Source organism: Ochotona princeps, chromosome 33 (genome assembly GCF_030435755.1).
Source record: "Ochotona princeps isolate mOchPri1 chromosome 33, mOchPri1.hap1, whole genome shotgun sequence".
NCBI classification, from domain to species: domain Eukaryota; kingdom Metazoa; phylum Chordata; class Mammalia; order Lagomorpha; family Ochotonidae; genus Ochotona; species Ochotona princeps.
Genome location: NC_080864.1, coordinates 4,098,312 through 4,126,188, shown reverse-complemented (window position 1 = coordinate 4,126,188; position 27,877 = coordinate 4,098,312). Strand labels below are relative to the sequence as shown.

Sequence of the window (27,877 nt, the reverse complement as noted above, 5' to 3'; positions counted from 1 at the left end):
GCAGCTTTGGGATCCCCCACTACCTGAGGGGCCTCCCCACTCCAGCAGCCTAGAGCACCCCCCTGCTTGTTGCCCTCTGTCCAGCAAGTGCCCTGTAAGTTTCCCACCAGACCCCACCACCTCTGTGCACCCTGTAGTCTCAGGGTTACTAAAGACACTTCGGGGTGGCTTACAAGCGTGCCATGGCATTGCATATTATGCCTCCGTCTGCAGCACCAACATCCCATAGGGGCACTGGTTCGAGTCCTGGCTGCTCTACTTTCCCATCCAGCTCCCTGCTGATGGCCTGGGAAAACAGCAGAGGATGGCTCTGCATCCACGTGAGAGACCTGGGAGAAGCTCCTGGCTCCTGGCTTTGACCCAGACACAGCTGCTGTTGGGAGAGTGAACCAGCAGATGGAAGCTCTCTCTCTTGTCTTTCAAATAAAAATAAATACACCTTAGAAAAGAATAAGCATAGGGCCTGAACAGTGGCAGAGGTGCCGGATGGGCTGTAGTGACTGTGGCAGGGCCAGGGAGCTGGGGGTGCTGGGGGAGCCAGGCCCTGTCTCCTGCCTCCACAGCCACATGCAGGGAATGTGCCCGACCCCCCCGGTGCTGCTGCAAGGGGCTCCAGGCCCAACTGAGCCTCAGTTTTGCCAGGCATAAAATGGGTGCTGGCTTTTGCAGATGGAATGTCCCGCTGCCCTAGCCTCCCCCCACCCACTCCCAGACCCTCCAGCCCCCCCTCCGCCCGCCCTAATCCTGCAGCCGCCTGCACCTCGGTTTCCCCTCCCAGCAGCCTAAGCCGGTTTTACATACATTTAGAGGCTTTTCATAATAGATTTACTGAGCCCAGAACGGCCCTGGCCAGACGATTAGCTGCTCAGTAATTGAAAACGCTCTCTCCCTGTGCGCCCCCCACCCCAGCTGGGCTCCAGGCAGGGGGCGGGGCCTCCTTGGGGCTCTAGGGGGGCACCTCTGCTTCGGCACAAAGGATCCTAACCCCAGGGGACTCGAGGGGCCGATCTGACTCTCTGGGTCTGTGGATGCCGGTAGGATATATCCCCCCCCCCCCATCCCCACCACCCCCGCCCCAGGAGAAGGAGCAGAGTTTTTCCAGGTCCTTCTAATTTGACAATTAAGATCTGGGTCCTGCACCCCAAACACTCTCTGGCCACCCTCTTCCCCGCCCCTGAGGCCCAGCAGACAGGAGATGAACAGGAGACGAGGGGTGTCCCCCCTCCAGCCTTCTATGCCGGCTCCCCAACTGGGCAACTTAATTCTGCCTGTCACCTGGATATGGGCCGGTTTATTTATCTGGTGTATATATGTATTTTAATTGAGAGACCTGCCAAGCCAGCCCAGCACTCCTCCCTCCCCTCAAGGGCTGAGCATGGCGAATGAGGCCAGTGTCTCTAGCTGTGCTCTGTGGGCGACAAGGCGCCCTTGTGGGGCGTCCATGCCGACCAGGTTGTCTATCAGCAAGCACCCACAGAGAACCAGGGACCCCACAGCAGGTGTGTGAAGACCACCCCCTTAGGCTGCCCTGCTGGGTTCCTCGTTTCCTGAAGGGAGCGGGGTAAGTTCCCAGATCTGCCTGGCCCATCGGGAGAGATTGGGTTGTGAACCCACAGGCAGGTGACGTGTGTGTGTGTGTGTGTGTGTGTGTGTGTTCGCGTGCCTCTCACCAGTACGCTTCTAAAAACTAAGAAGAAAAAAAAAAAAAGCTACCCTCCCAGGCCCTAAACACCCCCATCCCATTTTCCAGGTGAGTCAGCTGAAGCCCCAAGATTAGTGGGGAGCTCATGTCTGCTGCCTGATGGAGAAAGTATCTCCCACCCCGGCCCCCCGCCGCTAGTCATGGTAGCTGACCTCTGCGTGCCTGGGGGGGTTCCAGTGCAGCCCGGGGACAGTCAGGGGTGAGCAGGGTCACGGTGATCTGTCCCCGTTGACCCTGGGGTGGGGTGGGGTGTGGGAAGGGAGTAAGACCCCTAAGCAGCTTCCTGGAGCACCTGCAGGTGCCAGTCAGTGCCCTGGGCCTGCAGGATAGACACCACCCTATGACCTTCCACCCTCATGGTGTCACTGCCCCGCCCCCGGCTGCCCCCCCACAGACACAGAAGGGGGACCCCCACTATCTTGCTCTATTCCAGCTTCCACCCTGTAAAATGGGTCAACTGAGACCCCAGGCGCGGGTGTGGAGACTGTGGTGGAGGCACAGCAGTGAGGACCCCGCAGCAGGGTGGGGGGGACCCAGGGGACACCCCCCTAGATGGGGCAGAGAGCTGGGTGGGGCCTGGGCCCTGCAGGCACTGAGGGGCCTTGGCAGGGTTTGAAGGAAGAGATGGTGTGGGGACTTGACGCAAACAGGGTATGTGGGGCAGGGCATGGAGATCATGTGATCTGGGAGTGGTGAGGGGGCGGGCACAGCGTGGGGTGCGGCGAGGGAGCAGACATTCCCAGGCCCCCTTCCCTTCAGCTGTGGAGAGGCTGGGTGAGGGGACAGCAGCCCCCCCCCACCGGACCAGGACCAGAGGAGGGGTGTGCCTCTGCTAGGAGCTTCCGGTGGAGAAAGGACCCACGGACAGCCTCAGACTGGCCCCTGAACTAGATGGTGTTGCAAGAGGCAGGGCAGGTGAGAGGTAACCCCGGGCTCCTTGCTGATCCTCAGAACCCCAAACCCAGAGTCCGGCCTCCTCTGTACAGATGGTGAACAAATCCTGAGTGGCCCCAGGACGGCGGTCCACACCTTTGTCCTGGCTGGCCCTGCCCCCAGCTGTCCCCACAGATGGGGTGTACCTGAGCTGACAGCCCTGTGGACCGCACGGCGCTGCCCCTCGGTGTGAGCCCCTGGGGTTCTGGCAGGTGCCCAGTCCCTGGGGGCTTCTCCTTCATCCAGCGAGGGACACCCTGAGCTGGCAGAGGAAGGGGCGGTGGCCCAGCGCTGGGAGGTGGGGAGCAGACAGCCCTGACCTGTGCAGCGGAAGGAGGGAGCCACCACTGCTGGGCTCCCCTGCTTGAGGTGGGCAGCGAGGCGGCAGTAACGGGCCGTGGGGGAGCAATAGCTTCCCTGTACAAACCCTGGGCCGGAGACAGCTCACACGGGACCAGCATCCCGAAGAAACCCCTGGCGGGCCTGGCTGAGGCTGAGGGCAAGGGGGTGCTGTGCCAAGGGCGCCCTGCACCCCCGCAGGACACGCTGGTCAGTGAGGATCCCAGGTCGAGAATGTGGCAGATAGCAGTAAGTTCCAGGGTGCTGGTCGCAGCCAGAGCCAAGACAGACCCGCCCCCACCTTCTGGGGTCTCCCAGTCCAGGATTCAGGGACCCTGCAGCTTGACCAGGGAGGTGCCTAGAGCAAGAGAGGGGCAATGGTAGTGAGGTGGGGGGGTAGAGGGACACTGCCGTGCCATTTGTATTCAATACTTTGTCTCAAAACTAAGGTGCAAACAGCCCAGATGGACACAGGACATGGGGCACGGGGCACAGCATTGCTCAGCGGGGTCTGGGAGTGTGGAAGGAAGCGCTGTGAGCACACAAGGCCACATGGTGTGGGGCTTGGGCAATCAGAAACTCCCAGACCAGGCCACTCCAGAGATGGGGGCAGGGGATGCGCAGCCACCAGGGACCCACCCCCCCCTTTTGGGTTAGGATGCCTTTCTGGAAGTATAAGGCGGAAAGCAGGCAGACCTAGGGCATGGTGCTGGAAGGCCTGGTGTGCCTCGGCTGGCTGCACACTCCAGCCACGGGCCCTGCCATGGCCAGGGCAGCAGCCCACACTTGGCAGCCTCAGGATCCTCATCTAGAGAGAGTCATTGGTGGGGGGGGATCCCCAGGCCTGCCCAGCAGTGCTCGGCATGACGGGCTGGTAGCAGGGAGGCGGGCGGGTGGGCGCACACAGCCGCCTTTGTGCCGCTCCCAGGCCTCATTAGAAAGCAGCCCAGCGCTGCGGAGTTAATTGGCCGAGAGGGTCCATCCCCGCTGGCGCAGCAGTCACCAGAGGTGAGGAAGGGGTGGGGGTGAAAGGCAGCCAGGAGCCTGTAGGGACCCCCATTTCCTTAGCCGTCTGACCTACCTTGTGCCTGGGGCTTGGCTGGCGGGGACCACAGCACCTTTTGCAAAACGACAAAGGGATGAATGGGGCCGACCGGAGAAACCAAGTTCCATAGCCAGGGAGGTAGTCCAGAATCTGACCAGCTACTGAGAGGACGGTCAGGGGGCCTGAGGGTCCCTGTCCCCAGCCCCCAAGCATGGAGGAGAGGTCGGCAAGGCCTGGATCGTGTTTGGATGGGGCACATGCTGTGTGCCAGGTGGCCCATGCCAACATGCCTGGCCCTGTCCCCTCTACGGCCCAGCCCTGTCCCTCCACAGCCCGCATACAGACAGGCACACAGCACTGCAATTTTTGTTATTTTATTATAAAAAATACAGAGTCCAAAGTTGATTGTGGACAGGGGCGAGAGAAAGGGGGGCTGGCAGCCAGCTCCAGGCGTGGCGCCCCCGTCCCTGTGCCTAGGCGGCAGTGGCCGTGCACAATATATATTTATATAGAATATATAGAAAACACGGGCAAGGCGGGTAGAAACGGGCTGCGTAGAAACGTGAGCTCCCCTCCGCCAGGGGCCGGGGGAGGCTCCCGGCTCATCCACTCAGTCCTGGCGTGTCCGGTGGCAGAGGCGAGGGGAGGGGGCTCTGACAGACAGAAGGTGTTTATTGCCAAGTGTAGCATCTATTCTAAAAAGTCCACCCACCCCCTCCCCTACCCGCCCAAAGTAAAGACCCCACGGTGGGCCGAGGGGGAAGACATTAACCACAGGAGATACTTGTTGGTTCTATTTACAGAGGGGAGGGTGTGGGACAGGATGGCTTGTTGGCGTCAGCACCCCCAGGTCCTGGGAGGTCACCCCAGGATGCAGCAGGGACTGAATCACTGCTCATCATTGGCTCAGATTGGCCTGTCCCTCCCCACCCCACCCTCCAGCACCTAAGTGGAGCAGCCAGTCCCAGTGTCCCCTCTGCTCCCCCCCCCCACCTCTCCCAAGCCTTGGGAGACAGCGGGGAATAAATTAAATTAAAAACCTTGAAAGAAAAATACAGTAAAAATAAAATAAAACCGTCGCGGGGCTCTGGGGTGTCCATTGGCCCTAGGATGGCTGGGCCAGGGACTGCATCTCCCTGCAGCCAAGTCCTGGTCAGCGGGGCAGCACCAGTCCGGAGAGGTGGAGCGTATTTGGTCTTGGAGGCGCGGGAGCCGCGGCTGGGGGCGGGCATCCTTCAGGGCCAGCACTAGGAGCCCAGCAGGGTCCACAGCATGGGGACAGTGCTAAGGAGGAGGCGGCAGCTGGTCAGCCTGCTGCAGGAGCTGTTGCTGGTGAACATGGGCTCCGCCGCCTCATACAGGGTCTCGTCTGGGGATAGACAGCGGGTAGGCGGTTAGTGGGCAACCCGGCCATTCACTCACTCTCTCTCCGGCTCCATCTGCACCACATGGCCACCCCAGGAGAGGGTCCCAGGGCTCTGTGTGTTTCAGTCAGGCTGAGCTAGCCTGCTGGGAGGCCCCCCCCCATTTTCTAGGGAGCTGGGGGGTGGTAGTAGAGAGGCATGACCTCCCTCCATCTTTATTATTAGGGGTTTGTAACACAGACGGGTAACATGGGGCTTGGGGAACTGCTAAGATGGGGCTGGGATCAGATCCCAAGACAGTGCCCCAGGCTGAGGACCCAAGGGTGGGGTCCTGAGTGCTGCCAGGCCTCAGGGACACTTACTGGTTGGCCGCACGTAGACCTTCAGCCGCAGGCAAGGTCGGTCCACCGCATTGGGGGGTGTGGCAGCTGATGGAAGGAGTGGGTAAGGGTTAGCAGGCAGGCGCCATGGGTCCTGTGGGTCTCCTGAGGACTGCCCTCTGCCATCACCTCCACAGCCCACAACCCAGCCCTGACCCCCAAGGCTTTGGTGGGGGGGTCTGTGTATGGCTCACTTGTCCCATGCCCCATGACTGGGCCCCGGGCCACTCTGTTCCTGCATGGGTGGGGCGGTGCACGGCCCAGGGGAGGTGTTGGAAAAAGGGTTCTGTTTTCCCCACTTCCCCCAGGAGAGGGGACATACATAGGATCACCCATGCCCATCCTTGGGTCTCCACCTCCAGCCACATCGGGGTGGAGGGCGAAGGGGCCGCCAGTGCCAGGGCTCAGAACTAGCAGGTGCAGGGCCATGGCCACCACTGGCTGGGAAACGAAGATGAAAAGCCCGTAATAAAAACAGCATTGGCCACAGATAGGACGAGCGATTACAGTAATTATCTTTATGACACTCCCGTCTCGGAGAGAAAAATGCCATTTTTCTAATATTACGAGGACTTCATTATATACCTTCTCCCTCCACCCCCACCGACTTCTTCCCTGAATTGAAGGGAACAGTAACAATCGCATGGGGGCCTGGTGGACTTTAAGGAGGCCCAGTAGCAGCTGGAGTGGGTGTTCCTGGTTTGCCTCCAGGGGCTGGGACACCGGGTGAGCTCAGGCAGGACCCTGGAGCTGACCGACGGCCCCGGCCACACTGCAGCCCAGGCCCACTCTCCGGGTTCCCCACCCACCGCTCTCAGCCGCTGGCACCTGCCTCCCGGAGGCAGGGGTGGGGTGGGGACCCGGACCTCGTTGGTATCCCCCCAACCAGGGGTTCTACCATGTTGCTCTCCCGTGTGGAGTTGCTTGCGTCTGATCTCAAAGACACTGGGGAGCTGTTTGGGGATCCCCAGACGTCCTCCGTCCAGAGCAGGCCAAGTGAGGAACCAAGGCCAGAGTTGCGTGTGTGTGTCTTGCACACACTGGGGGATACCATATGGCTGCTGGTTCGAATCCGTGAAGCCCTGCTTCCCATCCAGCTCCCTGCTGGTGGCCTGGGAAACAGTCGAGGACGGCCCAAAGCCTTGGGACCCTGCACCCACATGGGAGACCCGGAAAAAGCTCCTGGCTCCTAGTTTCAGCTTGGCTCAGCTCCAGCCACTGTGGCCACTTAGGGAGTGAACCAGTGGATGGAAGATCTTTCTATTTCTATTCCTCTCTCTGTAAATCTGACTTTCCAACAAATATAAATAAATCTTGAAAAAAAAAAAACCAACAAAAATAGGTGTAGTACTGCTCGTATGTGTACGAGCGTCCACCGACACTCACAGATGTAGTAATATTCGTGGCCGGGCCGGAACTCAAAGCCCAGGGAGAAGGGCGTGAAGAGCTGAAACTTCTCGGAGAACTTGAGCGGCCCCCCGGGCGCCGCGGGCCGGTTGCACTCCCAGCGCTTGAAGCCGCGCTGCCGGTGGTCACACGAGGCGTGGCCCTCGCCGTTGACCATGTACAGGACGTAGTGCTCCATGCGCTCGGCTGGCGGCAGCGGCGCCCCATAGTGCGGGCAGTAGATGTCCAGGTAGTCGTTAATGCTAACCTCCACCGTGTAGCCGCCGCCGTCGCCCGCCTCGCCCACGTGGAACCTGCCGGGAGGCGCAGTGGTTAGCACAGCGCGGACGGGGCACCGGCGGATAGGTCACAAGGAGGGATGGGGCCAGCAGACGGCAGGGTGTCTGGGGTGGGTGTCCAGGTCCAGAGAGCCCCACCCCACCCCCGCCTCAACGGGGCGTGCACCCCCCACCCTGCTCCAGGTGCTGGGGACGCCTGGTCCATATGATGTCTTTGAACATCTGCAGTCAAGACTGAGCCAACTCCCCCACTAAGGCCCCAGAACCTCAGTTGCCCCCCATCTCCCAAGTCCCCAGGACCTGCCAGCTGTCCCCCAGCCTCTGCTCACCCGCCCACCCCACTCCGCGCGGTCTCCCAGCCTTTGAGCCCGTCCTCCAGGGAGTCCCCTGACCCCGCCTCACCTTGGAGGATGGAGGTCAGAGGAGGGTTGGGCCGAGGCTGCGCTCCCGTCACCGCCTCGGGCTACAGCGTAGGAGCCCGCTCAGATCTGCCTGCCGTGGTCCCCCGGGTCCCTGTCATGTAAACGCCGCCCCGGCCAAGAGGGGCACAGGGGAGGGGGCCTGACAGGGGCTGATTAGCACTTCAAAGGCGCTTGCACAGCAGAGCACGGGGTTCCTCTCCCCCCCACCCCACCCCGCAGAGGCTGGGGAAACTGAGGCCCCACAAGGGCAGGGGCTGCAGCGGCTGCACGAAGGAGCCCCGTGTGAGGTGCCCTGTGGAGGGTCCCTGGCACCCGTACCTGCTCACTGGTGCCTCAGTTTACCCCCTCGGTTCCTAGGAAATGCAGCAACACCAGGGTTCCCAAAGCCTGTGAGAGGATTTGCCTGGTCCCCCAAACTCAGGTGCAGTGACCCCCACGCCCAGCCTCAGTCCAGCCTTGACCAGCAGGCACAGGCTGGGCGACAGCCCCAAGAGGCGGGGGTCTCATCTCCACCTTCCTCTCCTGCCCTGGCCGGTCCTTCTCAATCCAGCAGCCCCTCAAAGAGCCGTGGGCACAGACTTGGGACTGAAGGACCATGCACTACCCCACGGGTGTCCTGCGTGCCAGCTGGAACCCTTCACTGTCCCCCACCACTGCCCCATTGGCTGCCCAAGTCTCCCCTAAATGCCTGTGTGTGTCCGACTGACCCCTGCCGTCCAGCACCAGAGACCCACGCAGGCACCGTGGACCTGAACCTGGTACTCAGTATTCTGGGTGCCAGCCCAACCCTGGCCCTCTAAGTGCCCCCTCAACTGCTGAGAAAGAACCACACACCGCCCCCCACAGCCACCCAGTTAGCACCCAACACCAGCCTTTTACCACTATCTCAGCCACACATTGGCACTCCCACACATCAGCACCCCACATCAGTCTTCCCGCACTGTCTTAGTCGCACTGGCACCCTACATACCAGCACCTCCACATACCAGCACCCCCACGCACTGGCACCCCCATCTGCCCTCACCCCAGGGCCTTTGCACCGGCTGCCCAGCTTTCTCCCAACCCTGGCAGCTTGGGGGGCCTTGGCCACGGAGGACCCTCGTCCCCTCTGCCCTTGCCCGTGGCCAGCACAGACCCTGCCCACAGCGGCCGCTCTGTGACTGCTGAACTGAAGCGCCCAAGGACTCAAGGATTCTGAAGCTGGACCAGCAGCGTGGGGGGAGAGGCCGGAGCAGGCCTCTCACCCAGGCTACGTGGGCATCCTTTGCCCCGTTGTGTGTGTTGGGTGGGGGTGAAGAGGGCGTCCGCTGTAGGATCGACCAAGCCCAGGAACGAAAGCGTGGGCAGGGTTCAGGCGCTTGCCACAGGGTGCAGGGCTGACTTCGAGTTCTTCTGCAGACAGAGGGGCTGTCTGTCCCCCCCTCACTGCTCCTTCCAGCGGCCACCAGTGGCCCACCGCCTCACCCTCCTGCCAGGTGCCAACACCCACACTCCCTGGCGCCCCTGAACCCACCCATCGCCCCCACAGTGGGATGACTGTCAAGCCCCTGGGTGCTGACAGCCAGCAGGAATCAGGAGCCCCCCCAGAACAGCAGCTCTCCGTCTGCCACCCCACAGAGGCCTCCAAGAACCCCCCACTGCCCCCACCTTCCAGAGAGACTGAGATCTTCATGGCTAGAGGGCTGGAGAAAAACAGGGGTCTCAGAAGACATGGGATGGCCACAGGGCCTTGTGGGGACAAGAGGGGAAGCTGAGGCAGGGTCCCAGAGAGGCAGGAGGAGCCAGGATAGGGGGCTGGGCGGGGCGGACAAGGGGGCAGGAGCCGCAGGCAGTGGGGCCGGGCCCCTCTGGTTCACTTGGTCCAACACCTCGCTTGTGCCCAATTTCCAGGTTAATCACTTCGGGGGTGGGCCTCAGTTGTGTGTCTGCAAACTAGGGACCCCTGGCCTGTGGGTGGGCAGCCGAGAGGTCCACAGCACTCACGCTGGGAACACAGTGCCCAGAAACCAAGACCCACCCATGGGTGCAACTTGGGGAGACTGAGGCCCGGAACCCACACAATCCCATGCCAGCAAGGAATGGGGTGTATAGGGTTTGAGCACCTGGTCCAGGTTGGAAAAGGACCTGCTGGTCCCTATGTCCTTGTGGTGGCCGCCGCAATGGGGAGGAGAATGGAGGTGGCCCTGGCTGCGTGCACGACACAATGGAGCTGCAGAAAAAAACCCAAAAAACAAGCACCCTGGAGACAAGGCTTGGTGGGTAGGGGTCAACGCCCTGGAGGGCACACGCTTACCTGGCCAGGAGACAGTGCACACCCACCGAGGGCAACCCCCCAGCCCTGAGTGCTCACACCCACCAAGGGCAACCCCCCAGCCCTGAGTGCGCGGTCACCCAGGAACACAGCCGCCTTTGCTGGCGGCCGTGAGGGTTCCTACGGAACCTCGAGGCCTGGCCCCCTGCTGCCCTGGACCCAAGCTGGAGGCTTCACCCAGGAAGTTGACAGCCCATGTCAGAGAGGGACCTCCCAGCCTGTGCTCACGGAGGCGGCCGAGGCCCACGGCACCCCACGACGAAGGCTAGTGGTGGGAGTAGGAGGCAGATTCCGGGTTCCAGAAAGACCCCACGGCCGGCTGGCTTTGGGAGCCAGACTGACCTCTGGATGCCCGCAGCTGCCTCGGTCCTCCCCCATCGCCCCAAGTAGGGTCCCTGAGTCCACTGGGCCACACTGGCCTGTCCTGTCCACAGCGTGGCCTGCTGTCTGTCACCAGCTCGGCGCCAGCTACAAGGTAGACAGCCACACCCCACATTTGTGAAGGAAGCACGGGGGAGGTCCCGCCTGCCCCCCACACCCGAAAGTCTGAGCCCCACGCCCCCATTTTCCACCCCAAATGTCTCAGCCTCATCTCCAAGCCCCCCACCCAACGCTGGGCTCACAGGTTCCTCTTAACACAGAAAAACCCTCATGCAACAAAATGCAGCATTGGTCCCGCAAAGCCGGGTGCTCCCAGGCTGGGGAGGGGGACCGGCTACCTCTGCGTCTACCCACATCCCTGTTCTCCCACTTAGTGGCTCGGGAGGGGAGCTCAGCTACCAGCCTCACCAGAGGGTCATGAGGTCCCTGTGGTGGCCAGGAATGGTGGCCACAGCCCTGCAATACCGGATGGGGCTGCTTTGCCACCTCTAGCAGTGTCCCCAGGGGCGTGGGACGTAGACACAGGGTGATCAGGGTGGGTGAGGGGGCATAGCTGGAGCTGCCCATGCACAATGCAGATACACGAGCCCAAGTGCCAGAACCGCAGGCATTCTATGTGCAAACAGGGCAGCCGTGTACCCACACACGCATGTACACACATAGGCTTGAGCTGCAGCACCCCACACAGAGACACCCACATGTGGTGGATGACGGACCGGACCGCACAGCCACACTCTGCTGCATGGGGTCACCCTGCAGCCCCTCACATGGACTGTGTGCCAGCTCGGTGCAACCCAGGCCAGGATGGCCAGCCAGACCCCAGGGCAGCCGGGGAGGTGGGGTTGAAGGCAGGCTTCCTCGGCGAATGTACAGACAACGCCTTTGATGGCAGGAGCCGGGAATTTAAGAATTGGCCCTTCCACCCACACACACACACACACACACACGAGAATGCACACATATACACGCGTAGACATGATGCACGCTTACACACACACACAGCTTCAGTGCAGGTAGCGGATGGCTGGCAGACGAGCTAGCAGCTACCTTTCCACCATGAGGCTAGCCCGATGGGTCCCCACTCCATGGCCGGCCGTGCCACACCATCATGAGAAGGTCCGTCCCAACCTCTGGCCCTTCCCACAGCCGGCCCCCAGGTTCGGGGTGCTCCCCTCTCCGGACCCGACCCCGTCTTCCAACACTGGCTCTGCCGCACACCTCGGGCCTGGGGACCTGGTGGGCACCTCTGCCAAGGCTGTCATGGGAGTGGGATGCCGCGGGACACAGGTTCTGGTCCAGCCAGCTCTGGATGTGGGCTCTCCCCAGGTTGCGAATACCCCCATCTGCAGCATGGCTCATGAGGCCTCATCTCCAGGCGGACTTGGCTTTTGGGGCCCCCCTGCCCTGCAGCAGCGCACTGCGCACCGTGGCAGGCAACCAGGAAAGAGGAAGGGGGAAGGAAGGCCCAGTCTATTCTAGCCCCCCAGGCCGTCCCCGTGGTCAGGGAGCACCCGGAACAGGCAGGGAGGTGAGGTGCAGCAATAGGTGACCTAGCCAGCCCTGGGGGGGTGGCGTCATCTTCATCCCCCAACAGGCAGGACTCTACTGGGTCCGCCTGGGCCGACCCCGTGGCAGGCAGCGGGGCTGGTGGGTGATCCTCTCCCCGGTCCCCTCTCTGCGAACCTGGCTTCTCAGCACTCAGTGTTTGCTAGAACAAAGGACCCAGGCGGGCTGGGGACAGCAGATTCAGGGCAGAAACAGAAAACTCGGCCCGGAAAGTGCTGCCCGCTGGGTTCGGCGCACACACGGCTGGCGACAAGAGCCTTAATCAAACCCACATGTGATCAGTAACAGCAGTGGCAGCCAGCGAGGACAGCTCCTTGGTGGCCAGGCCAGCCCTCCGAAGCCCCCCCCCCAGGGCCCCTGCCCTTGGCCCCAGGAACCTGACCTCTCCAGTCAGGGTGCGAGGGAGGGGGTGTACCTGGACACTGTCCCCCCGACCTCCCCCTGCGGTGAGACACTGGCCACCCTTGTCCCAGAGCTGGCCTCTGACACGGCCCATTATCAACTTCCAGGGACCGCAGGGCACGTCTGCTCCAGAGCGCGGCTGGGCTGGCCAGCACAGGAAGCAGCTGGGAAAGGAGAAGGGGCCGGTGCTGGGAGACAGGGATTGGGGAGGCTGGTTCCATCCCTGAGGGGTCATGCTGAACGCTGGGAGGACTACAGATGCCGAAGAATGTAGGGTCCCTCCCAAAACCCATTGGCGCCCCTTTCCCCTCCAGGTCTGCTCACAGCCTGTGGGAGTAGGAATGTCCTGGGGGTTCTTCTGCCTGCCAGTCACCTGCAAACTTTTTCTGGCCGGGATCACCGCGCCCCCGGCCCCCAAGCCACACTCAACTTGATGCCTGGAGTGGACTTGGTCAGAAACTCGTGGGCTATGCTCCTATCTCTGGAGCTGGGCACTTGGGCTGGGGCTGGCGGGCTGGGCACCCGGCTACCAGGGTCCGCCCCAGCTCTGCTCCCTGCATTGTGACCTTGAACCAGACCCTCATTCTCTCCCCCTGTCCCACCCCCTCGCCGCCTCGGTTACCCCATAAGCAACCAGAAAGGAAGAGGCTCCTTCCCCCACCCCTGCAGCTCCGGGACTGGCCCCTAGCCCCAGGTGCTTGCAAGCACGAGCCCGGAGTCCCTAGCAGCCAACACCGAGGTAAGTCAGACGCTCCAACTTGCTCAAGTTCATTTGCGGAGCTGCCGGCCGGACGCACCTGGGCCTGAGCCCCGCGGGGCCAAGTCCCGGGAGATGCCCCAGCAACTCCAAAAGCTGGTTACGGGGTTTCCAGAGGCGCCCTGCATCGGGGGGGGTCCCCCAAGCGAAGGACGACTTCAGAGGGAGCCAACGGGGTCCCCCTACGAACTCCGGGAGACGTGGGCGCTTCGGGGGATGCGGGCTGCGCATCTCCCAAGTCTGCGCGGCAGCGGGGCGCACGCAGGGAGAAGCGCGGGTTCCCAACTCCGCGAAGCGCCAAGCCCCGGGGTGGCGTGACGGGGATGCTCCGTGGGGTAGGGGTCGGGGGCGCGGGGCGCCTCACCTGGGGTTGCTGCGGTTCCAGTAGACGGCATAGCGGTCCGAGTTGGCGCGGGCGGCGTCCTCGGCGCGCGCGCAGGGCGGCGGCGGCGGCAGCGGCAGCAGCAGCAGCAGCAGCGGCAGCAGCGGGCGCTGCGCGGGCGCCATCGCCCCGGTCCGGCCGCCGCCTGCCAGCCGTCTCCGCCTCCTCGCCGCCGCCGCCGCCGAGCGGGGAGGACGCGGGGCGGGCGCGGGGCGGGCGCGGCGCGGCGCTTGGAGATCCCCCCTTCACCGCCTCTCCAACGCGCGCTCGACCTCGGGCGCCGAGAAGCCAGGCGGCGGCGGCGGCGGCGGGGAGGTGCCGGGCGCCGGAGGCGGCCCCGGGCACGGGAGCCGGCCGCGCGCGGACGCTTGGAGCGCGGGCCGCCGCCGCACACGCCGGGGAGGGGCCGGGGCTCCGGCCTTTGTCCCGCGCGAGCTCCGGGAGGGCCGCGGGCGCCCCCTCCCGCCGCGCCCGGGCCGCGCCGGTGCTGGGCTGGGGTCTCCCGCCCGCTCAGACACGGTGTGGGGAGGAGGGGACCCCCAACTCTGCAGGAGGTGGAGGCCCCTTCGCCTCCTGGACGGGACGTCTTGTCGCCAGGGATGGGGCATTGGAGGCTTTCATAACCCCCCCTTCCCGCACCGTGTCTTCTGCCAAGCCCACCGTGACGGGAGGTGCAAGATGCACCCCCAGCTCCCTGGGGTCCCCGCCCGCTCCCCCTGTTGCTGCACACCCACACCCCACATCTGCGGGAGCCGTGTCCACTGCACCAGAAGGGAAAAGCTACAGGCTCGTGGGCGGCTGGCAGCTCAGCCCTCAGGGTCGCACAGGCCCAGAACACCTAGACCTCTTGCAACTCACCCTGGCAGGCCACACACAGGAGTCTCTCCCAGTGACTGGAACTGAAGCCTGGAGCACGGCCCCTGCTCTGCTTCTGCCCAAGCCAGACTCCGCTGCTGAGGGGGTATGCTGTCACCAAGTACTGGCTACCTCTGCCTGCCTGGGCTGGGACAGTATGTGTGTGCATATGTGTGTGTGTATGGTGTTAGGGAATGGGGTAGCCCCCACTGTGAGGGTTCTGGAACCCCTTGGGGTATCCCTGAACCCAGTCAGTGCCACCAGATTGACCAAGGGACTTGTGCCCACGGACCCCTCTGTGGCTTGTGCCGAGCACCCCCTCCCCTGCCGGCCCACCACCCCATCTTTGCTCAGGCTGGATCCTGTCTGGAAGCCATTGCCCGTCTCCTGTCCTGGCTTGTCTGCAGAGGCCTTGCCCCCAGGGATCGGGGTCTCAGAGCAAGGGGGGTATGGGGGCACTTTACATGGTGGGAGCAGGGTAAGGGTCAGCATATGGGGCCTGACTCCAGCCGGGTGTTCTGGAAGCTCCTGTCTCTGGCACCCAGGGCTGGGTGCACCCCAGCAGGCCATGCACCTGTGTGGCAGAGGCGTGGGGGCGCCTGAGCTCAGAGACCACCTTGCAAAGGCTCATTTGCATGCAGGGGCCACTGGAGTGAGCGGCGGCCGCGGCACTGCCGCCGAGCGGATTTGAACAGAAGCTCTTCCTCTGTTCTCGTCTCACTCAAGGTCAGAGCCCGAGCAGGGACGGGAACAAAGGCGGCCCGTCCCCCATTCAACCTCCCTGTGCCTGCCGCTGGCCGCTCCAAGACACAGGGGCCCGGGAGAGATGGGGGCGGGCAAGTGACCTGGAGGTCTGGTCCTGGGTGAAGCCACTCTGGGGGACCCCAGCTGGAGGGCCAGTGGGCGGCTGTGGGAGCTTGGGAAGCCCTAGCTGCTCTCCAGCCGGAGGCCCTGCCATTCAGGAATCAGCCGGGGCCAAGGTCAGAGGTCAGGCTCATACTGGGGACAAAGGTCATATAGGGTTAGGTGTCAACCCAGAAACCAGGCCCATACCCAGCACAGGGTCTGTGTCCCTTCCATCCAGGCGTACGGTGCTGGGCTGGGGGCTCCAGCACTAAGCAGGGTTTGGCTGACGGAGGCCCACCCGTGGTGTCCCCGCATCCAGCCCATTGCCTGCCACAGGGCTGGGGTCAACCTGTCAAGGCCATGGTGCCGTGGAAGAGGCTCAGAGTACGCGGGGAAGAGATTGCCCATGACCAAATAAACGGCCCAGAACCACTGCCCACTCCAGAAGCCCAGCCTGGCCCCAGGGGGGACCCGGGGAGGAGATCCTGGTGGCCAGAGGCTGCTTCCATGTCTGCCCCAGCGGGGCAGGATGATGCCCAACTGCCTCCCTCCAGCCCCCTCTGCTCCAGCACGCCTGCACAGACCTGGGATTGTAGCTAGCTTGCTTCTGGAGCCCAGAAAACAATGGTGACTCTCCTGCAGCTCCAAGCACCATGCCACGGCCCATCGCTTCCTTGCCTTGCTTGGTAGCCGTGCGCCTTCAGCTGGCTGCCATGGACACAGCTTGATGCCCCTGTGGTGACCACCACCATCAGGGGCCACCAGTATCACCCCGATACTAGGCAGGGTATTTAATGTCATTGTGTCACACTGATGTCACTGGACAGTCGTTTGTGCTACCTGTGCTGTGTCACAGGATGTCGGCGTGGACGGGACCCCACACAGGAACACACCCTGCCCTGTGTGTGGCCACGTGGAACAGTGCTGTGGTAGCAGTGACAGACGGCTCAGACCACATCCTGGGATCCCAGGAGGAGGCCTCGTGACTCCTGGCAGGGGCAGGGCACAGCCAGGCCTGGCCCACACCTGGCCCCAGAACATTGCTGTGGGTGTGGGCCATGTCCCAAGCGGCAAGGCCGAGGGTAGCGGGAGTCCACATGTCACGTGGTGAGTCCACAGGGACTGCAGCTCGTGCCTTGTACAAACCTGAGTGCCCCTGCCACAGGGGCGTACGTACCCACAGAGCTGTCCTACGCTGGTGGGAGCACACTGCCCACACAGGTGTGCCAACATACACAGCGCCCCCCACAGACCCACATACACACAGCCCTCTACAGACTCACATAGAGACACTCACACACACACACACACACACACACACACACACACACAGAGCCTGGCCGGGAAGCAGGGCCTTCCCTCTCGCCCCCAGAGCTCCCCGCTAATAGCGCATTAACCTTGGCAGGCGATGCCAATGAGGCCGCCCGGCTCCCTACCCGCGGCGGGCAGCGGTCTCCGCTGACCTCATTAGGGTAATTAACGGGGCCTTTGAAGCTGGCGTCGTAGCCGGGAGCTGCGGGAAGACCTCGCGGGGCTCACCGAGGCCCGGGCCAGGCACGCAGGGAGGCAGCCATGGTGTATGCCCACGTGCGGCTGTCAGCAGCCCTGAGCGAGGTGTGAGGATGCTGGCCAGGCCCGGGCTGCTGGCCCAACTGATGGACGTGGCGCCCGCCTGCCACCTGCTGGCCGCAGCCGGTGAGAAGCCCAGCGACTCCTGGGCTCACCAGGACCTGAATAGGGGCTGGGGCTGGGCCTCCTCCGCCGGCACCCCAGCTCCAGGTGGTGAAGCCAGCCTCACCGACAGGAAGCTGATCTGGGGATGCTCCCCCCCAGCCTCAGTGTGGTGACTGAGCCAGGGTGCCTGGTGGGGTTACCACGGCATGGGACAGGAGCGCCAGAGCTACTGCCACGTTTATTGTCCCCTGCCCACACAGCAGCCCCCTCAGTCCATTGCTGCGTGTCAGTGGAGACAACACAATGACCATTATGGGGAGGGGACATCGAGTCCCCTGGGCCGGCTTCCATGCCGTCCAAGGCCAAGTCCAGTGAAGCAGAAGCAATGTGTGTGCGAGGAGGGAGCTGAGGACGCCCCGGAGCGCTCAGCATGACGCTCTGTGCCAAGGTCTCGGGTCAGCAGGAGTCCTCTCTGGCCCCATGGCAGCGGCATCTGGAAAGGGATAGGCAGTGTTGGGGGAGGCCGGAAGCCCCAGACAGCCCCAGGGGCCCAACCCAGCCTGCTCTGTCCACCAGCAGCAGTACGGCCTGCTGAGCCCCCAAGGACTCACTGACCAGGGGAAGCCCTGCGCTACCATCGTGGGTGCCTGGCTTCCAAGCCCGGCTCGTCGTCACTGTCCAGCGAGGCCATCTCGGAGGCGTCCTCTGTATTAGCCAGGAGCCCGTACCTCCTGTGCTGCAGCTTCTTCAACCTGCATGGGCGTTAGGGCATCAGCTCTGCCGAGGGGCAGGCTCGTGCCCACCTGCCCACTGCCAGGGACACACGGTGTGAGGACCAGGTGGGGAGGCGTTGGAGTGAGCCGGGTGGCCCAGGTGGCCTTTTGTAGCCCAATCCTGGGGACCGGTAGCTCTGGGGAGCAGCACTATCAGGGTGGACGCACACGCCGGGAGCAGCACTTTCGGGGTGCACGCACACCTCGGGGCGCACGCACACCCTGGGAGCAGCACCATCGGGGCGCACGCACACCCTGGGAGCAGCACTTTCGGGGGTGCACGCACACCCTGGGAGCAGCACCATCGGGGCGCACGCACACCCCGGGAGCAGCACTTTCGGGGTGCACGCACACCTCGGGGAGCAGCACCATCGGGGCGCACGCACACTCCGGGAGCAGCACCGGGGCGCACGCACACCCTGGGAGCAGCACCGGGGTGCACGCACACCTCGGGGAGCAGCAGCACCGGGGCGCACGCACACCCCAGGCTGGCGGCGACCCTGCGGGAGCCGGGCAGCGCGGGGGCGGAGCCCGCGTGTCAGCTGACACACCTGAGAGCCCGGATGAGGAAGTAGAGTGCGGTCAGGCCGCCGAGCGCCACGACCACGTAGAAGGTTCGCTGCAGCGGCGAGCCGGTGGCGGCCGGCGGCCAGGCGCGCGTGGCGTTGTGCGGCGCGACGGGCCGGCTCCCGTTGGCGGCGTCCGCGGCCCCGAGCGGCACGCGCAGCAGGAGCAGCAGCAGCAGCGGCCCCATCGCCCCGTCGGCCGCTGCCACTCACGCGCGCGGGGGCGGGGCCAGCCAATGGAGGTCGGGGGCGGGGCCGCACGCCCGGAAGTGCCCGCCCACCCCGCCGGGCCGCCGTGATGCCCACCGGGAGGGGCCGGGCTGGCGCATGGCCATACGCGGAACCGTCCTGCCCGGGAGCAGCTCCCCAGGGTTCCCACCCGGACCCGCAGCTGGGGGTGCGCTGCCCTCTGCAGGATTCTGCCCCGGATCCCACAGTCCCAGGCTCCTGTCTCCCCACCCCACAAATCCCACAGTCCAGGCTCCAGCTGCTGCCCCCAGTCCTGGCTCCCCGATCCCACATTCCCAGGCTCCTACCCCCGACCCCACGGTCCCAGCACCTCCAATCACACATTCCCAGGCTCCTGCCCCTCTGCCCCCCAGTCCTAGGCCCCCGACCCCACATTCCCAGGCTCCTGCCCTCAACCCCACAGTCCAGGTTCCTGTCTCCCCACCCCACAGTTCCAGCCCCACAGGCCCCACAGTCCCAGGCTCCTGTTCCCCATGCCCATGCCCTGGCCCACACACACACAGTCTGGTTTCCTGGGTACACACATGGCCTTTATTTTAATCCAACTCCACCACCGCCATCATGGCCAGCACAGGGCTGGCCCTGGGCTGTCTTCCAGCACCCACAGAGCCCATGCAGGGAGCATCTCCTGAGACAAGGAAGAGCAGTGAGGTGGTTGCAGGGAAGGGAGCCCCCACCAGTCCCATCTCCCACCCTAAGCACACACTCACCTGGCTCGGGCCTGGAGGCCAGGCAGCTGTGCCCCAGGCTGCAGGTACAGGCCCAGTCCCTTGAAGGACGGTCTCTCACGGGTGTCTTCGCCGGCCAGGTCTTCAACCTGCCAAAGTGGAGCTGCGTCATGCCCAAGGTCCTCCTGGGGATGCCACTGCCCCGGCCTCCCAGAACCGTCCACAGCGCTGGTGAGGAGCTCGGGCCAGCCGCAGGGCCTCCCTCGGGTCGCTGGCCGCAAGGCCATGGGCAGGCACGGCCAGGGTGGAGCCGCTCCAGACTGACCGACACCCGTCAAGGAGTGCACGTGGGCTGCGGTCAGGCCTGCCGACTGTCCGTCCCTTGGTGAACAAACAAAAATCCCCGAGGCTGGCGCTGGCCAGGCATTCACCGCGCCTGCTCGAGGGCCGGGGCCGACATTGACTCGGCTCAGCTTCAAAAAGTTAGCCACAGAAAAGGGCCACCTGGAGCCCAGCCCAGGGGCCTGCACGAGCACGCGGTTACCTCGAGGCGCGGGCCACGTCTGATCCCGATCGGAGCCAGCCCATGGAGCAGCTGGCTTCTCGGGGCTGGGGGCGCCCAGCGCGTCTGTCCTCGGTGGCTGCGGCGTCCACAGGCCAGGTGCTGGGACAGGGGAGGCCCGGCAGGGCCGGTGCGCCCGGGCACGTGCGTGCAGTGTCCACTCTGCCCTGCCCTCCATGGCGTTGGGCACCCCGCCGCCAGCTCCCGCCCGCGCCCCTCCTGCCTCCGCCGCAGCCGCGCTGCCCAGCCCTGCCTGCAGCCGCAGCGGCGTGCGGTGCGATGAAAGGGAGTGCCAAAGCGAGATTCATTTCACACGGGCTTTAATGGGTTTCGTGAAGCCGGAGACAACGGCGTACAAGAGCTCCGTGGCCGGGACCACGACCACACGGTGGGTGGCCGGCTGTTGGTGGGGCAGCGAGAGCCTGCCAGTGTCCTCCGGGGCTGCTCCCCCCCGTCAGAGACAGAAGGCAACACAACAAAAAAACGAAAGCAAAAACTCAAAAAGCAAAACTAAGACAAACAAGTAAATGCCCACACGACCCCGGCTGCTCCGAGAACTCCCGGCTCTCTGCAAAAAAAACCACGAGCGCTCACAGCGCGCAGCCAGGGGGGCCGGGCGGCAGCGGTGGGCACTGGGTGAGCGGCGGCCGGGCGGAGGGCGGTCCTGAGCCCCTCTTAGTCGTGGTGTGTAGCTGAGGACAAGAAGCAGGGACAGCGTGAAGGCACCCAAGCACTGAGAGGCAGCATCCACTCCCGAGGCGGCCCACAGCCTGGGAGCCCCCCCTCGCCTGGCCAGAGCGCACACTGCCCCTGGGGCCGGCCTGGGGACAGCCAGGTCTCGGGGTCAGTGCCCCTGGAGCCCCCCTTACCGTAGCTGTCGTAGTCATCCCTGTAGGAGCCCCCGGAGCCCCGGTCTCCATAGCCGCCATGCTGACTCCGGCTGTGGGGGGACAAGGCGCTGGGTCCTGCTCTGAATGCCACCCCTCACCCCGGCAGGGCATCCCCTGGCCTCACCTGCTGTAATAGTCTCGGTAATCCCTGGAACCCCCACTGCGGGACTCGTAGCGGCCACCTCCATAGCCTCGGTCCCCTCCTCCTGCGTGGGGTAGTCCAGGTGAGCACCCATTCGCCCCTCTATCATCCCCACGCAAGGCAGCCCAGGCCAGTACCCGCTGTCCATGACCACTGCCCCCATGCGCAGGTCAGCACAGGCGGGCACCCGCTGGCCTGTCCCAGACCCATGCACCCACTCACCTCCGGAGTAGCCGCGGCCCCGGGGGCGGCCCCCGTGGAAGAAGCCGCGGCCGCCCCGGGCCCGGCTGTCGGGCGCCTTTCCCGCCTGGTCCACGCGGATCTGCCGTCCATCTACGGACTGGACAAGGGGGGATCCGAGGGTCAGCACCGGGCGCCAAGGCCGCAGGATCCCCGCTCCCCGACCCCCACGGCCTCACCTTCCCGTTCATGGCCATCATGGCGTCCTTGGCGTCGTCGATGTTCTCGAAGGTGACAAAGCCGAAGCCCCGCGAGCGCTGCGTCTCCCGGTCCTTGACGACCACCACTGTGGACACGGGTCGGAGTGCAGCAGTGGGACCCCTGCTCGGCGCCCCGCCAGCCCCGGCCGCCCAGTCCAGCCCGCCGGGCTCACCTTCGGCGATCTGCCCGTACTTGGAGAACACCTGCTCCAGCGAGCGCTCGTTGGTGTCAAAGCTCAGCCCGCCCACAAACAGCTTCCCTTCGTCGGATGACATGATGACCTGCGGGCGTGGGGAGAGGGAGCTCAGGCTCCGCCCACGAGGGGCGGGACCACACAGGCGTCAGCCACGCCCACAGGGGCAGAACCGCGCACCCATTGGCCATGTCCACGCCGGTACTGATCCCGCCAACAGCAACTAGCCACTCCCACGAGTGGGACGGACCGCAGCCATTGACCCCACCCACAAAATCGGCCACGCCCACCTGAGCCCGGACCACGCACTCACTGGCCACGCCCAGCCTGGCCTCCCGCCCACGAGTTCACTAACCCCACCCACGGGGCTCCGGACCGCGCACTCATTGGCCACGACCAGGCCGGCCCCGCCTACCAAGCGCGGCGGGACCCACGGGCAGCTGCCGCGCATGCGCTCCGTGCATCCGGGGCCCCGGCTCTCCCGCCATTTCGCCGGCGCGGCCTCCCACTCGCCGCCGCCATTTTGCGGCAGCGGCTCCCTGTCCGAGGGGAACGCGGCGCCTGCTCGGGATGTTGTTGGGGTGCAGGGGGTGCACACGCTGGGGCCCGCCCTCCGGCCCCGTGCCCCGCTGTGCCGGGCCGCCGGCGGGGCGGGCTCACACCGGCCGGGACCGCCCACCCCGGGGACGTGGGGGGCGTGTCGCGCCTCCCCGCCCGGCCGCCGCCCCGGGCTTCCTGCTAGCCGTGCCGCCGGGAGCCTCACCACCGAGTCGGGCGAGTTCCTGAGGCTGACGAGCAAACGGTGTACGGCGGCGAAGACAGCCTCCCAACGTGCGAGCGGAAGGGGGGCGGTGCCCGCGATTCGGGGTTATATATGCCTCCGCCAGGCCCCGCCCACGCCGCGCCACCATAGCCAATCTGCGCCCTCGCTAGAGGGCGGGGCCTGCGGGGAGCCCGCCCCCTCGGCGCGCGCTGGCGCCGAGCACGGCAATTGGCCCTACGCGCGCACAGGTCCCGCCTTTGTGCGTGAGGGCGTGGCCGGCGAGGCGGGGCTGACCCACTTCCGGGTCCCCGAGCGTCTTGCGGCAACCTGCAGCCCTCTGGCCTCTTGGGGACGCTCGAGGGTCGCTGGACCCCCGGCTTTTGGATGACCTCAGGCAGATCCCTGCGCCCCCCACCACCAAGCGCACCTGAACCCCCATGCCCGTCCTCAAACGCCCCCAGTGTCCACCGAGCCACCTCCACGCCCCGGACACTGCGGGCACCCTCCACTTATGCCTGCAGGGAACCCAACTCGCACCCCAGCCGTGACGTCACTCGCCACCCGCACCCCAGCACTCACCTGGGCGGGTGCTGCTGTGCGCCCCAGCGGGAGGGAGGCAGGTGACCGCCCCTGGACGCTGCGCCCCTCCGCAGCCACCCCCAGCCGAGCCGCAGCGGGGTCCCTTTACGCATCAGGTCCTGGGTGGGGGTGCAACAGCTGGGGTCACTCACCCCCTTAATAGTGTCCATCTGCTCCTTGTCGGGGCCTCAGCTCACGCTGCAGCCCTGGTCCTTCCTAGAGGTCAGTGAGGACCCCCTGAACACCCCAGCCCGGGCCTCACAGCCACCCTCGGCCCACGCGCTCTCTGCTAGCCCTAGGGACCTCAGTGTCCCCCCATCACGGCCTCACATTCCACTGCCTCCCTCCACTGGGTCGAGCTGACCCAGCAAAGGCCACCACGGGCGGGGACACAGGCTCCAGTGACAAGGTGGCCGCGGGACCCTCCTCCCCGCGGGCAGCCTGACTCACGGCCACCCACTCCTCGGCGTCCCGGCTCCCGTCAGTAGGAGCTGCTGCGTCAGCCACTCACGCAGGGAGGCTCTCCAAGGCGCGCAGCCTGCATCCCTGGGCATAGGGGCGCACGGGGAGGAGGGGGGCACCCCGTGACCGCTGTGCCGGCCGGGCTGCTTCCCTTCAATGGGGGACCCCTGCACCTGGCACCTCAGGTGTGGACCCGTGTTTTCGTGACCCCCCCTCCCCAGCCTGGACCGTGAATACGAGGGGGCCCCCTCCTCGCCCCTCACCAGCCTGCAGCCCGTGACCCAGCATAGAAACAGGCGTGCACTGGGTGGGTGGGAGGCCGTCTCAGGACCCGACGGCCGATGCACAAGGACGTGAGCCCTTGGCTAAACCCCCGCACCCCGCGCTCCAGTGGTGGCGGAGGAGGGGCTCAAAATAGCTGGGTCGCGCGGGGGCGAGGCTGCTATTCCGGGCCCCGCCGGGCGCGGGATGCGTGAGGCCCTGGGCTTGGTGCTTCCCCGTCTGCCCAAGGCCCCGTCGGTTCATTCACAAATCCACCCCTACCCACCTTCCCGGGCCCACGTGGGGAGGGGAAAGGCGCCCACCGGGAGAACCAGCCTTCCCACACCCCTACACACACACACCCCAGCACCCACCGTCGCCTAGGAGACAGAGGCGGTGCCGCTCGCTCCCGCGCCGCCCACTCCGCCCTCCCCGCAGGGCCAAAGGCCTGCCGGACGCCACCGTCCTCCTCCGACCCCGGCTAATGAACGGGCGGGAGGTGGTAATGAGCGTCTGGGCCCGGGACAGGCGTGGCCCGGGATGAAAGGCGCGTGGGGGGTGGGACGCCGGGGCCGCGTAATTACCGCCCCCTCCCGGCCTGCCCGGTGCACCTGGCGGCTGCCCGGCGGGGGCGCGGAAGTAGCACAGCCCGCCCAGCTGGCCCCGACCCGCGGGGGAGCCCGGAGCCAGGGTGGCTGGGTCTTTGGGGTAGGGGGGACATGCGGAGACGGCGCGTGCGTGTTGCCAGGTGTGGCGCACATGTTGTCCCCGTGGGTAACTGGGAGGTGCTGGAAAAGCTTCTGCGGACGCCCGGGAGAGTCGGGTTGCTGGGCGCGGGCACCGGCGGGCGTGGGGGTGTGCACAGCTCCCCGGGAACCTCGCATGGGCCTCCCCCCAGGAGCTTGGGGGCGCTGACCTGCGGGGGAGGAGCCCCCGGGCGCATCGTGCCACCCTGAGCCTATGTGCCCAGTTACTGCTCTGGTGGGGAGAAGGAGGGGGCGGTGAGTGTGCTGCGCGCCCGCAGCGGCCAGGGCGGTGTGCTGGGAGGAGGGCTCTGCCTTCCATGGGCAAGCAGGTCCGAGGACCCACAGGGAGGGGCTCGCTCTCTCTCCAGGCAGGGTTTGGGGGGGGGACACCCAGCTGGGCCCCAAGCTGCCGTGACTCAGGCCCTCCCTGCATGTCTGAGTCACAGCCCAGGAATGTGGAGGCTTGGAGGCCCCGTGTGCCTGTGCTGCTGCCCAGAGCAGGGGGTGGGGGTGGGGGTAAGCCTCAGGCCTCAGCCACACACGTGCGGGGCCACGTCCATGTCCACGGAGGCAGGCCAGCTGAGGCCTACACACCAGACACTGCATTCCCCTGCCTGGGGTTACAGCTGTTTGTACTAACCGTGGCACAGGGCACAGGCCTGGTACACACGCTGGGCACAGGGCATATGGACACGGCATTCAGGAAGTGCCGGAGCCAGGCCTGGGAGCAGCCTACGTGGCTGCCTGGGGGGGGGGGGGGAAGCTTCTGAAACTGGAGAGGAGGTAGCCTGAGGTGGCCCCAAGGTCCTGAGGCAGGCTGCTCTAGCCACTGGGAGTGACCATGTCTCTGAAAGGTCAATGATATCCTAAGGGCCAGGCGGCAGCCTCGGTTGTTCCAGCTGAGCAGTGGACACAGTTCCCCCAAGCTCCTGGAGGCACAGCAGGGGACTGTCACCCTGTCCTGGCAGTTCCCGCAGGAAGGCACCGTGTGGGGTCAGAGCTGCCCAAGAGCCACCGTCCTCCTGGGGGAAGGTGTCTATGCCTGGCCCGGCTTGATGACACTGGGTACTGGGTCCTGGAAGGGTCACGCAGCAGGGTGATGGGGCTGGCTGGGCTGTCTGTGGTGTGGGCCTCCACTGATTGCACCCAAGAGCGAGCGAGTGTGGGCAGGTCCTGGGTGTGGGGCGCGTGGGAGGCAGGTGCAGCAGGCCCGGCTTGGGTGCCGTGGGGGCAGGCCCCACCCGCATTCCAAGGCCGCAGTCGGGGTGTCCTCCCAGCGCCACCGCACCCCGGCTCCCCGACGACCTCTGGCCGGGAGCAGATCCCATTCCCCTAGGCAGCAGCTGGCTGCAAGGCAGGGGACCCCTCCACACACACCCCATCGACGGGAAGGGGGCGGAAGTGGGGCAAGGGAGAGGCGATTGCAGGAGGTGCAGACAAAAATAAAGCAAAAGAATGAAGACGAGGAAGGTCGACCCTGCGGGCGGAGCCAGGCACCGGTGCAGTCGAGGGCGGCAGGATCCCTGCACCCCCAAGCGCCACCGGGGAGTCCTAGCGAGCGACCCCACACGTGACAGGGCTGGGTGGAGCCCCAACGCCCTGGGCCCCGGACAGCTGGCGTCCCCAGCATCCCAACTGGGGCACGCCCAAACCCACGGCGCCGCAGAGGAGGGTGGCGCGGCACCCAGCCCGTGCGCCCTGGGCACCCGCGGGGCCCCTCCTGGACACCCCCACGGGGGAGGTGACCCCGAGTGGCCAGGGAAGACGGGGGAGGCGGGCCGTGGGTGCCTGGCGCGCACCCTGACTTTGGGGGGTGACCCCTGTTGTGACCAGCGACTCCCCGGATCTGCAGCCACCTGCGTCAGGCGGTGCGACCCATCCCCACTTTGGGGGAGACACCCCCCTCAGAGGCTCGCCACGTCACCCCGCAGGGCACTAGGCAGATTCCCACTCCTCAGCCGGGGCCGCTCCCCGTGGGGAGCTGAGGCGTTGTGGAGGGCACCGCGGGGCGCAGGCCAGCCTGCCCGTGGCGGGGCCCACGTGCGGCGTCCCCTCTTCCGTCCAGACCCAGCCGCCGCCGTCAGGGCCCCCTCGCCTGCGTCGCCCGCCCCCAAGCTGGCTGGCGCGCGGGACAGGGCAGGCTGCGCGCGTGGGGGGGGTGGGTACTGCGCCGCTCCAACTGCGCGTGCGCATTCCGGTCCAGTCCCGCCTTCTAAGGCCATTCGGTGCTTCCATTGGTGCGTGCCTTTCATCGATCGGCGCGTCGACCAATGAGAGCCCCCACCCCCTCAACCCGCCGCGTAGGCGGAGCCTAGGCTTCAGAAAGCGGGCAGGCGGTGACATCAGCCTCCTGGCGCGGCGCGTTGCCCGAGAAACTGCGTTTCCTCTCGAAGCGTTTCCGGAGGGGGTGCGCCGCCCCCTCTCATTCAGCTTTTTCTGGGATTCGGGAAGCGAACCCGCCTCGCCCCTTCCGGTGCCTCAGTTTACCTTTGGGGACGCCCCTCTGGTGGCAGCGGACGGGTGACCTCAGACGCCGGTTCCCCTCCAGCCCACACACCTCGGGCCCCGGGGCTCCAGGTGGGCAGGCGCTGACCTGGGTCAGAGGCCCGGGAGGCGACCCACCTACATGGGGGCGTTTGTGGGAACAGGCCTGCGGGTCTGGGCCTCCAGCCATCCGCCTGGCAGCTGCGAGCTGGCGGGATTTCGGGGGGGTGGGGACGTGGCCAAGGGAGGGGGCGTGAGGTGCATCCTGCCCAGCAGTTTCTTGAGCTGGGGCTTCAGTATTACTCTTTGGGTGCCTGAGCCTGGACCCAGGGATACTCAGAGAATCCCACCCAGCCCAGGAGGACAAGAACAGATATTGGAGGAGGGTGCAGAGCCAATATGCTGACAGAATCGGGCAGGCCGAGAGGAGGTCACCAGGCTTTCGACTATTGGGCAGGCTGCTCTAGGTCCCTGGGGTTCAGTTCAGGGATGCACAAATTGGGGGGTGGGGAGGAAGGACGCTAGGAGGTTCCCAGGGCAGGTGGCCCGCCAGCCCTGCTGCAGGCCCTCGAGGCCTTCCGGGCCTTGAGTACCAGGAAGTGGCCAGGCCTCTCTCCTCCACCCACCGGCTGCTTCCTGCCCCAAGCCTGGGAGGGGGGACGGGAAGTTTGGAGAGCTTCATCAGCTGGGGGGGTGGTGGTGGCCCGGCCCCCTCCCAGAGGAAGAGGCTGGGACTGGTCCTGTGGTATTCTGTTTTATTACTGGAAGTTGCACTGCTGCTTCTAAGTTTCTCAATCCTGTGCTGGTACAGGAAATGCACACGGAGTGCCAGCCACCCCCCCCAGCCCCACACCCCAAGGGGCGGGTAATGCTTTCTTGGGGTGGAGGGAGAGCCCTCACAGGCACACACAGGGTTATTTAAAAATCATAAAAAAAAAAAACACATTTAAATAAGTATCCAAGACAATTTTTCAAAAAACAAACCCACCCCCTTTTTTCTTTCCTTTTTTTTAAAAACAAACAAAAACACACAAAAAAATGAACCGAACCCTCA

At 65.3% G+C, this 27,877-nt stretch overlaps 3 protein-coding genes across 4 annotated transcripts; all 3 read right to left on the bottom strand.

Annotated features, from left to right (window-relative positions):
• Nucleotides 1–5,036: 5,036 nt before the first annotated feature.
• On the bottom strand, nucleotides 5,037–14,085 carry EFNA2 (ephrin A2). Its single transcript, XM_004595914.2, has 4 exons — nucleotides 13,652–14,085; nucleotides 7,150–7,463; nucleotides 5,746–5,811; nucleotides 5,037–5,388 (listed from the first exon to the last, which is right to left on the bottom strand). The coding sequence occupies exons 1-4, from the start codon at nucleotides 13,792–13,794 to the stop codon at nucleotides 5,267–5,269; spliced, it is 645 nt and encodes a 214-aa protein (XP_004595971.2). The 5' UTR covers nucleotides 13,795–14,085; the 3' UTR covers nucleotides 5,037–5,266.
• Nucleotides 14,086–17,432: 3,347 nt separating this feature from the next.
• FAM174C (family with sequence similarity 174 member C) lies at nucleotides 17,433–18,617 on the bottom strand. Of its 2 annotated transcripts, none has more exons than XM_058658121.1 (3): nucleotides 18,369–18,617; nucleotides 17,660–17,796; nucleotides 17,433–17,537 (listed from the first exon to the last, which is right to left on the bottom strand). In XM_058658121.1, the coding sequence occupies exons 1-2, from the start codon at nucleotides 18,569–18,571 to the stop codon at nucleotides 17,676–17,678; spliced, it is 324 nt and encodes a 107-aa protein (XP_058514104.1). In that variant the 5' UTR covers nucleotides 18,572–18,617; the 3' UTR covers nucleotides 17,433–17,537; nucleotides 17,660–17,675. The 2 variants fall into 2 exon arrangements, with proteins under 2 accessions (XP_058514104.1, XP_004595970.2); XM_004595913.2 differs by having other exon boundaries at nucleotides 17,680–17,796.
• Nucleotides 18,618–20,165: 1,548 nt separating this feature from the next.
• On the bottom strand, nucleotides 20,166–22,403 carry CIRBP (cold inducible RNA binding protein). The gene is made up of 7 exons (XM_058658118.1): nucleotides 22,292–22,403; nucleotides 21,508–21,616; nucleotides 21,314–21,420; nucleotides 21,117–21,234; nucleotides 20,877–20,958; nucleotides 20,732–20,802; nucleotides 20,166–20,554 (listed from the first exon to the last, which is right to left on the bottom strand). Exons 2-7 carry the CDS (start codon nucleotides 21,608–21,610, stop codon nucleotides 20,538–20,540), a joined length of 498 nt encoding a protein of 165 aa, XP_058514101.1. The 5' UTR covers nucleotides 21,611–21,616; nucleotides 22,292–22,403; the 3' UTR covers nucleotides 20,166–20,537.
• Between the last annotated feature and the right edge of the window lie 5,474 nt (nucleotides 22,404–27,877).